Here is an 18,325-nt window from a genome sequence, read left to right as displayed (position 1 = left end):
TATTAAAAAAGAATTTTAAGAATTATTTTCATATAATGGGCATTCATTGCTTCAGCAGCTCAATGTGCCCTTCCTCTGGGAGAGAAAATTCCAAGATGGTGTCAAGGAAAAACTCTGCCTCTCACACACAATCAGGACTTCTCCCAGCAGGGGCCTGTGACTAGATACAGGAATCAGGTCCTGTATGGAACTTAGAAAGCGAAGGAGCGGCAAAGTTCAAGGTCAGTCTACAAATCTTCTGAGGTGGTTGTGGCATGCAAGAAAACAGTACCACTGCTGGAGGAGACTGTGAAGGAGGGCAGAGCAGGCAGCAGTTGTGGCCTCTAAGCAGGCAGTTCTTGAGGAGGCTATATGAAGCAGTCTACTTCTTTGCTTTGTGGATCTCTGTCTTCCTCTGAGCCAGCCAATGTTTTTTACTAGATTGTTTTTCTTCTTAAGTTAACTTGTGTTGTTGTAGTCAAGAGTGCTGAAGAATACATTTCAATTACAAAAGACTTTTACCTATTCCCATTAAAGCAGATAATTGAATATTTCAAAATATTGGATTCAGGAGTAAAATTTTAAAAATATTTTATAATTCAAATTTTTCACCACTTCATTCTGCACTCTCACAGTGTCAGTTTGTAACAATTTTAAAAGTATGTCAACGAAATAGCTGTTATGTGCACATGGACGTTGATTCTTCAGAACAGTTGTGAAAGTGACTTCTATATTCAGGACTGACTTCAAACTGAAAGCTCTTGTATCCATTTCACAATGCCTCCCACCACCATCCCTTCTCCATCATCAGGAAATTTAAAGTATTGAGTTTGCATCCAATTTAGAATAGGACAGTGCTTTTTAAAACTGAATTGGGAATTTTTACAAAATTATCCTACTAAGCACACATATCAATCCCATTCCAAAAGCTAATAGTATTTTATATCTCTACATTTCCACATGACTTACATTAGTGTTCCTCCACCACCACCCCAATGATATATCCAAGGATATTTGTATAGCAAACAGTCTTGAAAGTGACAAATAGTGTCTCCCTCTAGGATAGATGGAGGTTTTGTCTGGTGTTCAGGATAATGAAGATAATGTGTGATCCAGGGCAAAGTTTGGGCAGATTTGCTAGCAGCTCCTTTAAAAGATTGGAGTTTCCCAGGCTTGGGATTGTCAAACTGTAAGGCCAACCCCCTGCGTATACAACATTCACCCAGGTCATTCCAAAGCACCACTGGGACTTGTGGGACAAGAACAAAAATGAACATTTAACTCATGTTGCCAGCTTAAGTGTGAGAAATTAAAGTCCATTGTCTCTAACCCAGGAGTCATGTAACTTCTGCCAGCATCCATGAAACTGACAGGTCAATTTATTAGGTTGCTGTAGCATAAAATCCTTCACAGTTCTTGATACACAACATGCTTGTTGGTGCACCTTAATTTCTGCTTATTTCATTTGCTTGCTTGCTTATCTGTTTGCTGTGTGAAGGATGGGATTGTAGCAGACCGGGGAACTGTAGTCACGCAAAACTAAAAATGTGTGTGAACCCACAACTACTTCCTCACAATAAGCTCCATGACTACTTCCTTCTTGGTGCTTCATTCCACCCAAAACTGTCAATTTTCCTCATTACTGGAATCTGAGTTCTGTCTCTCCAGCAAGGCTGGAAACTCTCACAGCTAAGGACTATGATCTCTGAGATCATCTGTCCACAATCATTGGGCCATTTACTTATGTGGATGAAACTTGGGGTTGAGAATCAGGATTTGAATCTCCATTAAGGCACACATTACCTTTGCAACCTTGTACAATTATCCTCTGCAAGCCTGTTTTACTCAACTGTGAAAATGAGGTATCATAAAATATTTTCTTGGGGTTATAAAATCACATGAAATGATATAAAGTCCTAATCAATGTCTGGCATGTAGTACTTAAAGAAACAGGAATTAAATATGTAAACTGCAAAACAGGAATTCAAGTATAATTGCCCCTAAGTCAGGTGATTTTTGACTCATTTCTCCCAAATCCTTAAATAGTGATATACTACTAAGATAAAACTAATGAGATTCTCAGGAGTTAACTTATATTACAGAAGACTACTCTGACTTAACAGTACCACCTCTAGAAACTTATCTTAAGGAAACAATAAGAGATTTATTTAAAACCTTAGAAACAGGACTGCAGGATTAAGGCTGCTAGAGGGTAGAGGTGGGAAAAAGGGTGGAGGGGGCGCAGTGGTCTAGGGGAAAGGACTATGGGTGCTTGGATGGTGGGGGTGGTGTGGTGATGTACATCTGAGGAGGTATGAACCTATTCCCCTAAAACCGGTACAGCGCTGTAAGCCAGTGTTACTTCAATAAAGAAAAAGGAGAGACAGATTTGTTTATAACTTTGTTCCTTACAGTGTTATTATTAGAGAAAAAAACAACTAATTATATGTCTAATAATCTGGCTTGTACCCTGGTTCTTGTATAAATAAAAATAAATCTTAAAAAAAAACTAATAGGGGATTATTGAAATGAATTGCTGAATAGTCATATAAGAGAATGTTATGCAGCAATAAAATTTTATAGTTTGCTATCTAATGGCAAGGGTAATCATTCAGTAAAGAAGGCAGGCTATAGAACACATATACATATTATTCCAGTTTTGGTTAAAATGTATATCCATTCATAAGATATTAGGTTATAGATTAAAATGTTGCACTGGGTTGGTGTTACATTGTACACTTCTCTGTATCTTCTAAGTTTCCTAAAATAAACATATATACTATCTATAATAAGTAAAAAGCATACTAAATATTATAACAGCTATATATTATTATTATTAAAAATCCAAATAGGAAGTATGAATAAATATAATGCAATGATTTTTGAAAATAATTCAACCAGGGAACATGACAATAGCAATAGTATCAAGAAGTCTTTCAAGATTTTTTTTAAACCTCAAATTGAAGATATGTTATTTTACAAACAAGCAGACCATATAAGGAAATAGACACCAATAAAAATCGTCTATTGGAGTTTACATTCTTTGTTCAGAAGAAGCTGTTTTTTAAAAAATGCTGCCAGTAATATCAGGGCCAATTCAACAGGTGACATTCACTTTTCCTGCAAATACCCCTTATCTTTAAGCCACAATTAAAGAATTTAAATTAACTATTTTCTCACCTATATCTCACCTGACCAGCTACTTTAGACTTTTGGAGTCAAGGTATCACTTGGTTACCTGGCTTTTTCTGTGCCTCCTGTACACTGATGAATGTCAATGAATTCCATGAGTTGTTTTTGCAACACCACATCTTTGCCCTCAATTTGAGTAATGAATTTATGCTGTAAAAGATCTGACACAGTGGGACGTTTCTCATAATCTTTAGTCAAGCACCTGTACTGGCAAAAATAGAACACAGTCTTACTAAGAGTTTTGAAATTATTAGTCACATACCTGAAAATCACTTGAACATGACAGTATATTCCTTACAAATGCTCAGCCTGAGAAACATTTCAAAAATGTTAAACGACATTAGGTGAAATGAATGTTTGTGCAAATGCACATGTCTGTGAGTGATTATGCTGTAGTGAGGCCAACTCCGAAGTAAATACTACTGCCCTCCTCTCCCTGCAATGCGCTAGAGCAGTGATAATTAAATGCTGCTTCTACTGCAAATGCTCCTTTACAATTCAGTAGCTAAAGATAAATGACAATGAAATCATTACAGCTTTAATGCTTATCTAAAATTGAAACAAACTTTTCAGTTTTCCTTCACTAGTGCTTTTAAAGGCTTCTTAATTGGTCTATTTCTTTCTACGTGCCAAAACTGCTAACCCATTTGAGAAGGCTAATGCACTGAGGATGTTTACATTCCTTGACAGTCAATGTTTTCTGAGTTTGTACAGCAGACTTACTAATGCATATCACACTCTCGACATGTTCAACCAGAGAGTCATGAGAAAGGATAAGGAGAGTGAGCACACCTGAGCGAGCATCAGAGGAGGGGCATCTGAACAAAATTAGGATGTCTAATGAGCCTCGTGAAAGGGGTTAAACTAGTTTTCAGTGGTCATAAAGGACAAAAGTCTTAGGATTGATTGGTCAAATTAAGGGAGAAATAGATTTCAGGTTGGTATGAGAAAGCACTTGCCACAGTGAGGTTTATCACAGACAGAATAGACTGCATTGAAAAATATAATTATTTTTATCAGAGATGTTTAATTGTACATGTTCAAGAATAATTTATGCTCTTGACATGAGTTTGGGTTACAGAACTTTCCAAAACCCTTCCAACCCTGAGATTCAGAGGATCTTGATTATGAGAAAATTGGTCAGAATTGGGCTGTCATTGGGGATACAGAAAAACAGAAAACAGAAGAAATTTATACCTTCACTTAAGCAATGTCATTTCTAATCAGTATTGTTAATCCTGCTGAGACAATAATTTGACAATTTATTTTGTTGCATTCAATCAAAAAGATATTTCCCAAGGATGCTAAGATATGGTAGGGAATAAATAAGGTTAACAATTTCTGAAAATAATATTGGCTCTTTGTCTACACTGAGTTTAACAGAATGTGTCCATTTCTGATGTGTCACATTTGTATCAATGCATTGAGCATAGTATAAAGTTTCTCTTTATCCAAGAGTTAGTATGTACTAACATCTGCTAGACACTATAGTTATAGTAAGATATAAGAGGTGAAAAGTATAATGACAAGTGGGGGGGGGCAGGGGGCACATTCAGTGCCTGGACTTACTTATTGTCTAGTTAAGGAGAAAGACATCTAAGTGGGTAGCTTAAAAATGTGGCAAGGTCATTAGAGGGAGAGGAACAAAATACAGTGATAGCACACAGGACAGATGCTAATTGCCTAGAGGAAATCAGGAAATGCTTCTTAGAGGAGAAATTGTGTGAAATAAGTCAAGGTCACTAAATTATACTGAGGGTCTATATGGAGGATCTGCAGACATGGGCAGCGTTGTGAATGGCAGAGAGTTCTTCAAAGTTACCAGTGATTCTCCTAAGAGACTTGTGAAATCTGATGGCAGTTTATTAAGCATTCTATTGTGCACAGTACATACTCAGTAATATAATGTACTGTCTGAATAAGTGAGAACAAAAAAAAAAACAACAACAAAAACCAGATTGTCAATCCTTCTTGGGTTTTTCCAACTCAAAGTCTAAGCTGCTTGCCTTTAAGTCAATAGGAAAAAAGAAGATATTCTTGATAGAAAAACTAATGATAGAGTACGTATGAGAAAGTATGGTTATACTTTCTTTGCCCTTTCTACATTTTCTGAGTGGAGTCTGAAACATCAATTTTTTTTAAAGATTTATTTATTTATACAAGCACTGGGGTACAGGCCAGAGGCGTAGGAGGGTGACAGAATTCACCAGAGACAGAGCAGGCAGCAGAGCAGGCAGAAGGACCGAAATACACTGCTGAGGGGAGCAGCGGGCGGCAGGAGAGGTCTGTTGCGCCATGTGGGTTTCTCTCTGGCTGGCCAGGAATCGAACCCACGCTGCACAGACTGCAGACAGCTTCACAGCGCTGTGCTCAACCCACTACGCCACTGAGGAGGCACTGAAATATCAATTCTTAATGACACCCCTTTCCCATTTAAACTGGGGTCATCATTTCCCTTATTTTAAGGTGAACACATAACAAGGATTTTGAAAAAAAGTTCCGTGGACAGATATTTAGGGATGACTAAATCACGTCTTTTAGCTAATTGACTGAAGGTAGTGCACTTGTGCTAAATATTTGTCATATTAAAAATGTTCACTAAATTTCAAATCTACTGTAAGGGTTTTATGGCTACAATTATCTTATTTTTCCAATTGCAATGAATTAGTGATGCAGGTAAATGAGGGTTAAATAACTGAGCAAATAGATGGTGAGTTAACTGGTGGGAGTGCATGGTGGGCAATTGTTGCAAAAGGCAGGTAGCCAGAAGCTGTTCCTGGATATGGAACTATCCATAGACTAGAGACTCATAAGTGAATTAATATGATCCTTACATCAATATTGGAGCAATAATGAACTCAATGAACATTCAAAGGACGCTACAAGTGTTTGTTTTGAAGAAAACAATGAAAATCTCTGGGGTTATTTGATAAGGAAGATGGAGGAGATTCAAAAAAAGAGTAATTGTTGTAAAAGGCACATCTCAAAGTTGCAGCTGGATGGCATATCTTTCATTTTTTTTTTTAAAGACTTTATTGTTACTCACCTGCTAATGAAGTCATTGAATTCAGCTGACCATATCTCAGGTTGCCTTAGTTTTGGGGGTGGATTCCTAGAAAAATAAGAATCAAGGTTGGATTGTGCACATTGGTGAGTCAATATAAAATGACAAGCAGACTAATGCATTACTGCAATCCCAGGTTCTGCCGCGTATAATCAAGCATTACCATCATTTTCCAATTCAAAAACAGATAATTAGTTATTAATCATTCTTTATACAAAATGACAAGTTCCTTGTTTCTCTGAAAGCATCCAATATGTGACCCAATTTTTCCAACTGATAATCCTTTTCTTTTAAAGAATCCTCTTGCTTTTTACCTGAGAGCCCTAGAGGAAAACATCACCACTTAGCAGAATAGAATCAATGAATAGTGGGGAAAAGATTTCTTACTTTGAGTCCTGCAGAAGTCTCTGAGGAATATTCAGGGTACACAGAGGTGACCTGAAAGGAGAGTTGTTCAGAATATGGAGGAATGGCAGCAGAGGGACACAGGAGAATGCCTTTATGTGATTGTTGTTACTGAATACACAACTGGAAACAGGGTTACAAAAATAAGGAACTGGAAAATATTACCTATAAGCTCTGTATGCCACTTAAAAAATTTTGCTATTAATTCCATTCATTTATAGCTGACTAAATCCTTTCTTTTTTTGGCATATTCATGAATACAAAAGATCAGACTTGAAAATGAGACTGATCTAACTCTAATCAAGCAACATTGATCAACCATGATAACGGAAACTGCTGAAGTACTGCTTAATGTTAATTCTAACAGCTCTTTGTTTTCATTAGCAGAATGGAAATACTTTGTCTCCATTTCTGCATTACTCCTTAAATAGCTTATAAAGAAATTAATGTACAGTTTGTACAGGCTCATTAAATAAGAGTGCAGCTACTTATCTCCCCTAGTTGTAGTTCACGCCTAAAGCACATTTTATAATCCTTAGGACTATTTGAATATTGCTGATTTGCATGTTCAAAGAAATCGTTCTTTTCTCCAACAATCTTGCTTTGTTACTTGTCCCCCTGGAAACTTCCTTCTAAGAGATTTATTGATTTGTTTAGAGTATAACAAAGTTCTGACGATGTTAGAGCATTCAGAAGTGGTTAGCTTTTCAGATCACTTTTTTCTAATTATTTCTAGAGTTAGTAGTCTCAGAATTCCACATAACAGCTACTGATACTGATGGCAGAAGTAACAAGAAATAACTAAGATGATGTAGTTTCTAGAAGTACCTTACTCAGAGGTACAAAATACATCAACAGTGTCATCTCTCTTCCACATGACTTCATCACCAAGACTAACAACATTGGACTTACTATGGTAGCTTAAACAAGAAAATGGCTCAGGAGATAGGTACTTTATCTTATATTGAATAACAGAGGGAGATACAAAATATAGATTTCATTTGTTTTCTTCAAATGTAATGAACTATCTTAGACTTGATATAGAGCAAGTTTTCCATTCATTTTTGTAATCTTGTTTCCCTGCTTACCAAATAAGCAGTATATCTTATAAACAGTAAAACCTTAAACACACTGAAATTGTAATTAAAATATGATATATATCTAAGTCACTAAAATTCAGAACATATAGATAGGACAGGAAATTTAAAGATAAAATTAAAAACAAATTCAAATGCTTTGGTCTTATATTAACCTAATACAAGCCAAACATTCCAAATGGATCCATTTGGAAATGTATACAACATGTTGGCATCATTTCTTTAGGACTGAAAAACTCTCCCCAGGGCCTTGTAGATGTGATCCTATGTCAGTAGCACGAGGGCCACAATATTTGTTTAATGGAGATCGTGCTAACAAACTGCAACATTCCACCCTACGTCTCTGCCCTGGACCCTTCACCACAGACCCAGTGTGCATTCCTTGGAAATAGGACCAGACAGAATCTGTAAGAAAATCTTCAAAAGATAACATATCTAATGGCCCTGTTCTTTTCTGGCAACTAGAAGACAAAGGCATCCAAGGGAAGAAAGACACATTTGGAGGAATATAAAAGTTTAAGTCATTAATAAAAGGAAAAAATGAATAAAAATAAACATTGATAAGGATTTATCAACAGCTTATGTAAAAATAGGTAGCTTTTCATATCAGTTTTCTGAAATATCTAGGAATAACCAAAACATACCATGCGTTTAATTGGTAACAGGATGAGCAGGGTAGTTTGTCAATAGACACACTGAAGGGAAGGGGTTTATGCAGAAAGTGCTTTCCTGGTGCCAAAGATCTCATCCTTCTAAATTTACTGTTTTATAGAAATATATTCAAACATTAACATTTAAAATCATTATTAGTCTATCAATAGATTTAATAATAAATTTCTTAATATTATTTTGAAATTCTAAACAAAGAGAAATCTTAGCAAATGGTAAAACAATGACTAGGTTAGTAGAATGAACAGCAAATCCTTGTGGCACAGACTGTGGAAGGGCAGGCCTCACTATATGGAAGAGGGTAAGCAGTGGGGAGCAGAGTGCTATTTCCTAAGATCACATCCTGGTCAAAGAAAGAAACACTGATTATCAAGAGAAACTTATTTCACCTATTAGGCCAGGGACTGAAACTACTAAACAAAGTATCTCAGAGAAACAGAATGATATTCCAGACCACTCTGCTCCCAACTTGTTGAACTACATCTGAATATTTCCAGGAGGAGAAATAATGAGCACAAAGTCTCTGGAAGAGGAAAGTGGCATCCATGTTAGTCCTCTGACCTTGGAATTTTGAAGAGTGCTCTCATGGGATGTAGGTCAGCTAGAGGAGGGTCTCCATCGCCTAGCTCAATGGCTGTGATCCCAAGGGACCATGTATCGCATCTGGCATCATACGTGGTATCCAATTGCTGTTCACAGGCAATCACCTATGAAATGAGAAAAAAAAGTGAAGTTAGCAACATTAACAAGAATGTAGAAAAATGAAGTTTGATAAGTGTGAATAAAGACAAAAGCAGAAACTGGGGAGAGTAAAAACTCAATTTATTATAGTAGAAATAGTGATTTTATTTTGAGAACAGACACTTTAACAGATTTGCAAATCTAAGAAAGACACCGATGAAAGGAATAGTTTTGAAAATGTAAAACAAAAAGGGTGAAAAGACAGTGTCTTAAATAAAAAGGGTAAAGACTAAGCCATGGTACTCACTTGATAAACTTTTTATGAATGAATGAAGATATTCATATTAAAAACATAAAGAATACTTTACCATTTACTTTAATAGTTGCTTTTTTTAAGTTGAGGTATTATTGTTTTATTTTTTAAAAATATTTTATTTTATATAATTCTTACATCATTTTTCATCTTTGCACAATGTATGCATTTTCATTATGGTTATATTCCCCATACAATTGCACTCTACCCTTATCTTGACTCTAGTCCTTCCTCTCCCCTTATTTTGACTCTAGTCCTTCCTCTCCCCGCCCCTCCTTCCTTCCACCCCTCCACCCCACCTGCCACCCCCCTCACCCTGTGTCTCTGGTTTATAGTTGCTTGTTGATTTTGATTTTTACTTTTACTTTGTATTGATTAGTTTTTTTCCTGGTCTCTTATTTAAGTTTTCTAAATTCCTGCGATGAGTGAGACCATTGAAAAAAAAAAATACCAGAGGTATTATTGTTTTAAAATACTGTTTAAGGCACCACAGTCCTCTTCTTTAGCCATATGGACTGCCTCCCGCTTTGCTCTCTACTTCCCCCATCTCCCTGTAGAACCCTCAGTTTTACAGTTAAAGAATATATCATTAGTGGGCCTCCCCGGAGGCGCAGCGGTTGAGCGCTGGGTTGCGAAGCTGCCCGCGGCCTCTGAAGCGCCGGTTCGATTCCCGGCTGCTCCCCGGCCACTGGAGGAGGGTCCCACATGGCGCGCAGACCCCTCCTGCCGCCCGCTGCTCCCCTCAGCAGTGTACTTAGGTCCTTCTGCCTGCTCTGCTCCCTGCTCTGGCTCTGGTGAATTCTCTCACCCTCCCATGCTTCTGACTGTACCCAGTGCATGTATAAACAAACAAACAAACAAATAAATAAATAAAACATGCCTAAAAAAAAAATATATCATTAGGAAACTAAAAGTGAATGAAGAAAAATAAGCTTGACAGCAGTCTAGTTAAATGACCTTGATCTTTTCTGGCAACTAGGAAGAAAGAGATGCATTTGGAGGACTATAAAAGCTTAAGTCATTAATAAAAAGAAAATAAAATGAATAAAAATAAACATGGATAAGGATGTATCAACAGCTTATCTGAGGCACACTAAATATAAACACTAAAATCATATTTACAAGAATGTCAGTAATAAAAGGATGTAATTGAGACAAGAAAAAAGAAAGAATTTTTCCTGCAATACAGTGAAATAACATTAGACAGAAAAATTATTAAATATTATTTCACAGTTTATTTTTAAAAATGTAAATATGAATACAGTGGTCTATGACATCAATGATGGCAAGATATTCAACTTCATGTTATAAAAAATAATTTAAAAATTACATTTAATGTTTGTCAACCTGCAAGACAAATTACAAATAATTTGGGATAATGTTAGGTTAGTGTTGTATCATCATTTAACTACAATACTGTGAAAAATTATGTAAAGTGAAAAAAGTCTAAGGCCCTGTTTGAAATAATATTTCATCTTTATGACTATCTCACACAGGCTTAACACACTACAGTGTCTATATTACCCAAAGCAGTATATAGATTCAATGCAATCCCCATCAAAGTTTCAAAGGAATTCTTTACAGAAATAAAGCAAGCATCATCTAAATTTATATGGAACCATTTAAGACCTCAAGTAGCCAAAGCAATCTTGACAAAAGAGGAAGGAGGACCTCCCTGGTGGCGTAGCGGGTTGAGCGCTGTGCTGTGAAGCTGTACGCAGCCTCCGAGCACTGGTTCGATTCCCGGCTGGCCACGGAGAATCCCACTTGGCAAGGCAGAACTCTCCTGCCTCGCCTGCTGCAGTGCCTTTGGTCCATCTGCCTGTCCTGCTCCCTGCTCTGTCTCTGGTGAATCCTCTCACCCTCCCGTGACTCTGGCCTGTACCCCAGCTCTTGTATAAAAATAAAAATAATAAATCTTTAAAAAAAAAAAAAGGAAAGGAATGGAGATACCACTCTACCAGACTTCAAACGATAGTTTGAAGGCTCTAGTAATAAAAACAGCATGGTATTGGAATAAAAATAGACACACAAACCAGTGGAATAGAATGGGGAGCCCACATTTATATGGACAGTTAACCTATATTAAAGGAGCCAAGAGTATGCAACGGACAAAGGAAAGTCTCTTCAATAAGTGGTGCCACAAAAACTGGACAATGCTCAGAAAAATGAAACCAGACCACTCTCTCATGCCATACACAAAAATTAACTCAAAATGGATCAAAGACTTGGATGTAACAACAGAACCATAAGACACTTGGAAGAAAACACAGGCAAAGCACACCACAATACTGACTTCCAAGATGTCTTCGGGGACTCAATTACAACAAGGAAAATACCAAAAGTAAATGAATGGGATCACATGAAGCTAAAGGCTTCTGTACAGCAAAAGAAACTAGCATTAAAACAAAAAGACACCCTAATGAATGACAGAAAATATTCACACGCCATACATCTGACAAGGGTGAATATCCAAGATCTAGAAAGAACTCAGACAACTCAATAAAAAGAAAACAAAAAAATTTAATAAATCAGTAGAAAAGCTAAACAGACACTTCTTCAAAGTAAGGTCAGATAGATGTCCAACGGGCAGATGGAGAAATGTTCAACATCACTTATCACCAGGGAAATGTAATTCAAAACCATGAGATACCACTTCACTCTAGTGAGAATGGTCCATATCAAAAAAAACCACAAAAAACAAAAAACAACCTTAAACAAAACAGAAACAACGAATGCTGGCAAGGCTGTGGAGAAAAAGGAACCCTTGTATACTGTTGGTAGGACTGTAGACTGTTCTAGCCCCTATGGAAAACAGTGCAGTGTTTTCTCAAACTACTAAATAGAGATAAACCATATGATCCAGCAATTCCACTCCTAGGTGTCTTCCCAAAGAATACAAAATAACTAAATGAAGGAGTATGTGCACTCCTATATTCACTATAGCACTATTTACAATAGCCAGGTTATGGAAAAAACCTAAATACTCAACAACAGAGTACTGGATTTAGAAGGTGTGGTATATATACACAATCGAATACCAATCGGTCATTAAAAAAAAGGATGAACTCTTGCTTGTGATGCCACGCATGGAAGTGGAAGCAACTGTACTATATTAAATAAGTCAGAGGAGAAAGACAAATACCAGATGACTTCACTCATATGTGGAATACAGAAAAAAAAGGACCTGACAAAACTAAACCAAAAACAAACCCCAAATCATATTAGAATCAAGGTTGCTAGAGGGGGTGCGGAGGGACTATAATGGTAAAGGACTATGTGTGCTTTGATGGCAGGGATGGTGTAACATACAATTGGTGAGGTGTGAATCTAGTCCCTTAAATCTTGTGTAGAGTTGTAAACAGTTACCTCAATAAAGAAAATAAACATTTACCTGTTAACATATATTCATAGCAGTATATTCATAATAGCCAAAAAAGAAACTAACACAAAGGTCCATGAACTGATGATGAATAATACTGTAATCAGTAAATACTAATTCTGATCTAAGATTTAATTTAAAAAGTGAAAATTTCACTTTTCCCCACTGGTCGTTGATTTAAATATGCTACCCTTTGAAGCTCTAAAAAGAATGAAATAATTCTATGATATTAACTATAGAAGATATGTTAAATTTGTTTACTTTATTGCTTACTAATTTTTAGAAATGTGTCATTAATAACAAACAGCTAGTTTATATGGGACATATTCATTAACTAGATAGGTGGCTATTCCAGATGGATTCTTCAGCGATTCTAAATAATAAAAATGTATTGAAATGTTGCTAGTCATTTATAAGTTGGAAAAAGCTTATTACACAGAGTTGAATATAACACAAAGTTTCAAACATATATGTACATGACAACTTGTACACACAGCAGTGAACCTTTCTCTTTTATAATATCCATAAGTTTGCTAAGCAGGAAAGCACTTTCTAGCTCTGTTTATGTTATAGTAGGTTTACTAATAAGAAATAATGACTTATCAGTAAAATTACTGACCGCTGATTACATGTTAAGGAACATCAATTTTAATTATCAACTCATTTAATAATCTGGCAATTCAATTAAATTTTAGATAGATCAAAATATTTCTTTTTACTGAAGATTAGAGTGGTTCCAAGTTCCATTAATCAAAGTTTTTATTAAATGGCACAATTAAGCATAAAAAATGGTTTTGTTACTATAGATCAATATATGAAAAATATATAAAGGCAGTCTATAATTTAACATTTATTATAAAATAATATAGTATCAATTGTAATATTAATGCATGTAAGTTAAAGGTAATTTTTAATATTATCAGTATATTTTTATTTTCTCATTATTGCAAGCTTTTCATAAGCTTTGGAAACACTAATACATCCGAATAAACAATGAAGAAACTCATTCAATTTTTTGCTTATATGACTAAAGCTTATATGTTTGCTTATATGACTAAACTTTGTATTTTCATTCTACAATGTATTCCCTGTTAAAATATTCTGAATTCATTGGATTTTTATAATTTTATTAAGATAATTTATCCTTTCTCCATATTTTACATTACATTTACATTTTCACCTTTTTTGCATGTAGTAATTAAATTAGTGCTAAAATAGAAACAGTACACCAGGAATTAATTTTCAAACAAATTTAATTCTAAGATTTTGCAATATTAATATAATATTTGAATTACTTCTCCTCCTTCCACTCCCTAGAAAACTGTAGATAAATAGCAACGCATTTCCCAAAGGTAGCAGAGAGTTTTCAGACATAAGTGCTCTTTACTGATAAACATAATTAAAAAGATTAAAGGAATTAACAGCAACTGTGGGGAGGAGATGTGACTCTAGAAAACCTTTATTTTAGCAGTCTATCTGCAATTTCCCAAAGGAAACGATAATGAAGAGAATTTATTAACACTGAGCATAGCCACCAGGAGAGAGACCCAACATAAGAAGCTGCTATACAATTAATGGACCTGAATCTGATTTCAAACAAAGGTAAGGGGTTTTCATAACATTCCTATTAAAATTTAAAAACAGAATCTAAATATCATTAATACACATACATGCTAAAGAACTAAAAGTAAATGTAATGAAAATTAAGGCTTCATGTAGTTTCTCTTTACCTCATCTGATTCACTCATTCAGTCCTTCATCTACAGAGACACTTTATAGAGAATCTTCCATATTCTTCCTTACCCATGAAAAAAAAAACTTCACATAAAAACAGCACAACTGGTAATTTTATATTCCAAAATGCACATGGAGATACATCTCACATGAAAAAGAAAATTCTATCTGACCTCAGGAGCCATCCAAAATGGTGTTCCCACAGAAGTGTTCCGACGGTGCCAAGTGCTGGTGAGCTGTGCAGATACACCTGGGAGGAAGAGAGACACGAGACTTTTTGCATTAATTACTCTTGTGGAGATCCCAATCGTAATACATCTGTTTACATACTAATATTAAAATTCTCTTCCCTTGAAACTGGCATTGAAGTTCACAATAAAGTACCCTGGATAAGGGTCTGTGCACGAAGTATAGAGCCATCTCCCTATTTTCTACTTCTTATAACCAAATCTATGTATCCATTCTCACACCCCATTTAATTTCCTGATCATACTAACCTCTATTTCTTTTGACTTCCTATATTTTGAGCTATTTGTATTATATACTTTGGCACATAATTACTGTCTGAATGGTATGATTTTTTCCTTCTCCCTCTGCCTATGACCAAATTTGGGTGAATTTGGGAATGTTTATATGAACCTCACATAAAAGCAATATAACTGGCAAAATTTAAAGACCATAGACAAAGATTTGGTTTAGGACATGATTTACAAGTAGGTGGGGTAGATCACTAAGGGATATAATTAACATGGGACCAAATCAATCCACAGCCTCTGCAGCATGAGTTTGATCCCCGACCGGCCAGGGAGCAAACCACAGGTGAAGCAGACCTCTCCTGTCTCGTCTGCTGCTCCTTTCAGCAGTGTGTTTCAGTCAGTCTGTCTGTTCTGGGTTCCCCACTCTGTCTCTGGTGGATCCTCTCATCCCCTGTACCTCTGGCCCATATCCCAGTTCTTGTATGCATAAATAAATATTTGAAAAAAAGTAAACTGGTATTGATACCTCCTTCAGAGGCCTAGTCTAAGGATTGCTGGGGTAGGGAATCACAGTGCTCATGAGGTAGCACATGTCATTTAGTTTAGAAATCCTGCAGAATGTTTTATACCTGATTCCTGTAAGTTGTATGAAAACCAGAAAAATTCAGCCCAGAATGTAAATGGAAAAAAATCTCAAAGTTATGGAAAAATGCAATTAGGGAAAATAAAAAAAAAAAACACAACACCTTGAGATTAAGACTATTGGATGATTATCACATCAGGACACAGAACCAATTGAGCAAGCGTGACTGAAGAAGGCATTTGTCAAATTTCATGTTGTTTAATTGCTTCTGCAATGACTGCTAAGCCTCAAGATCATTTTACCAACAATTAATTTGCTTCAGAGCTAGAAGGCAACTTAATAGCCATAAAGTCTAACTTACTCATTTTCAGGTTAGTAAACTTCAACTGGAGAGAAATATGAGTTTCCTGGGGACAAACAGCATTTTTATTTAGTATGAATTCTCAGCCACAAGAGCAGTTATGAAGAAGCTACACTTTCATTGGAAAAATGAAAAATACTATTTAAAATGATTGAATAATTACTTTAAAAGGCAACAGGAATCCAAATGATGAGTTCAGGAGTCCTAGAAGTAAAGAAGATTAGGAAAATCATCTCGTTCAGAGAGGAACTAATGGAATAAATCACCAAAGTAAATAATTACATAAGCATCTCAAGGGAGAAGATGCTAAAGCATGGAAAATTCCAGGCAGAAAGCTGGGATAGTGAAGGACTGGAAGGCCAAAAAGAGATAAAGGCTGAACACAAAACAGAGAAGAAGAGAGGACAAGAATCCATTAAAAGTCAAAGCCACAGTATGAGTAAGGAGGTTTATGTTAATGATTCTGCAGCCTTTGCTTTGAGTACACCGCTGGGGAATTTTCAAGCTATTTTAGGCCCCTCCAACAAAGCTTTCTGGCTATACAGCAACCCCATTCCCTGATGCAGGCCTTGTTTCTAGGAAAAAAACTGTACAGTCTTTAAACTTACAGTCAGGAAGTCTTTTAGGGTCTCACGGTTTAGAGAACCAAAGAGGAAACATCCAATATATGCTTTCCAAGTGGTCCAAGCACACTAGACAACTTCAGGGACTGTGATTTGCTATTAACCATATAGCAAAACCCTTGACATTTTAAGGGAGCAAAGGAAAGAGCAAGGGTTTGCTGTCAAAAACAAAATATTGCAGGGGTAAGAACTAAAACTAAAAATAAAGAAGTTTTTCAACAAGAAGGAGGCATAAGATTTATTATAAAATCTACTATCCTCATTTTTTTGAGGATTAAGACACACAATGGGCAATTTTGTGTGTTAACTTGGTTGGGCCATGGTGTCCAGATACTGGATAAAACACTATTCTGGATGTTTCTGTAAAGGTGTTTTTTGGATGAGATTAACATTTAAACCAGTGTACTTTGGATAAAGTAGATTACCTCCTTGATGTAGGTTGGCCTCATTCAGTCAGTTAAAGACCCTATCCGAACAGAGACTAACTTTTAGTGGGCAAGAAGGAATTCTGCTCGCAAATTACCTTTGGACTCAAACAGCAACTCTACCCTACATCTTTGGCATGCCAGCCTACTCTATAAGATTTGAGACTTGTCAAGTCACTACAATCATACAATTCAACTTCTTCAAATAAAAGTGTCTCCACACATAATATATGGAATATCTGTATCCCTATGTAACATATATCTCCACATATAATGTTATACTTTGGGGTGACAATCTACTTAGTCTTGAGAAAGCTTTAGACTTTTTCATCAGAAAATTCATATTCATACACCATTTTGCATATAAAAGATATCTAAATTCTTCTGCTGTTCCTCTACTTATTACACCAAATGATATTCAAGGTTATCTCCAGCTTTACTATTCAATGAGTCTATCAGCTAACACAAGGTAGGTGATTCTAAGTAACCACTATTCCTCTCAACACAATATCATTTCCTTTAAAAACCTAACCATCTTCAGTTCACCTGGCACTGGAGCTTTCTTTTCCTTTAATATAAAGTTATTAACTTGTAATGGAAACTATGTAGTGTTTTCTCTAAATACATCAAGATCATACTGATCTCGAACTCTCATTGGCTTGGACATAGGACCTATGCACCCAGAGCTGTCTGCACCATTTGATTCTGTAGGAACTTGCCTTATCTGTAATTTGCCTTAATCATGGTACACTATCATTATTTATCTCTTATAAATCCTATTTATTCATCCCCATGCCCCCTACCGCTATTTCCTCTCCTATTGCCCTGTCCCTTCTCCTACCACAAAATCTTTTGTTTGATGCTCTTCAGGAACTGAAATTTTAGAGTTGAGGATTAAGATCATTTAATTCTAGTTAAAGTACTTATTTTACAATGAGTAAAAACTGAGGGGTAAAGAGGTGATTATTAAAAATCCATAAGGAAAGTCCTCTTTGGTTCACACCTAAAATTATCACATCACAGAAGACATACTTAGTAGCTTTTATTAAAATTTCTACAACTACATTGAGGTAGTTTGTTTCTGTGTTAGGTAAACCACTAGATATAAAGTTTTCTTTTAATTGTTGCTAAATCAAAACTCATTCAAAATGCTGAAATCCATTCCTAACTTCATGAGTTTTTTAATGTACTTAACATAATTTAATTTATATTAAAAACTAAAATTTTGAACATCTCTCACTCCACAGGCTAGTTTACATCAATAAAAATATTTTCTAGGATATTTATAAAAATATTTTTCTATTTTTTTTCTTCAGAAGAGATTTTTTAAAAAAAGATCAA

The 18,325-nt window shown here is 35.7% G+C and overlaps 1 protein-coding gene across 4 annotated transcripts in view; it reads right to left on the bottom strand.

The window, feature by feature from the left end:
• MYO3A (myosin IIIA) overlaps nt 1-18,325 on the bottom strand; it is a 135,386-nt gene that overhangs the window by 87,581 nt on the left and 29,480 nt on the right. For 3 of the 4 annotated variants that reach the window (XM_054695178.1, XM_054695176.1, XM_054695179.1), the window contains 5 exons: nt 14,690-14,766; nt 8,968-9,113; nt 6,623-6,673; nt 6,218-6,283; nt 3,218-3,373 (listed from right to left, as the gene is read on the bottom strand). In XM_054695178.1, the coding sequence (XP_054551153.1) occupies nt 3,218-3,373; nt 6,218-6,283; nt 6,623-6,673; nt 8,968-9,113; nt 14,690-14,766 (496 nt within the window). The remainder of the gene's footprint in view (nt 1-3,217; nt 3,374-6,217; nt 6,284-6,622; nt 6,674-8,967; nt 9,114-14,689; nt 14,767-18,325) is intronic. The other variant, XM_037510732.2, reaches the window with a different exon arrangement.

The sequence above is a fragment of the Talpa occidentalis genome, unplaced genomic scaffold, assembly GCF_014898055.3.
Source record: "Talpa occidentalis isolate TD23 unplaced genomic scaffold, MPIMG_talOcc4v2.1 talOcc4.14, whole genome shotgun sequence".
Taxonomy (NCBI): domain Eukaryota; kingdom Metazoa; phylum Chordata; class Mammalia; order Eulipotyphla; family Talpidae; genus Talpa; species Talpa occidentalis.
This window is presented reverse-complemented; position numbering and strand designations above follow the sequence as displayed.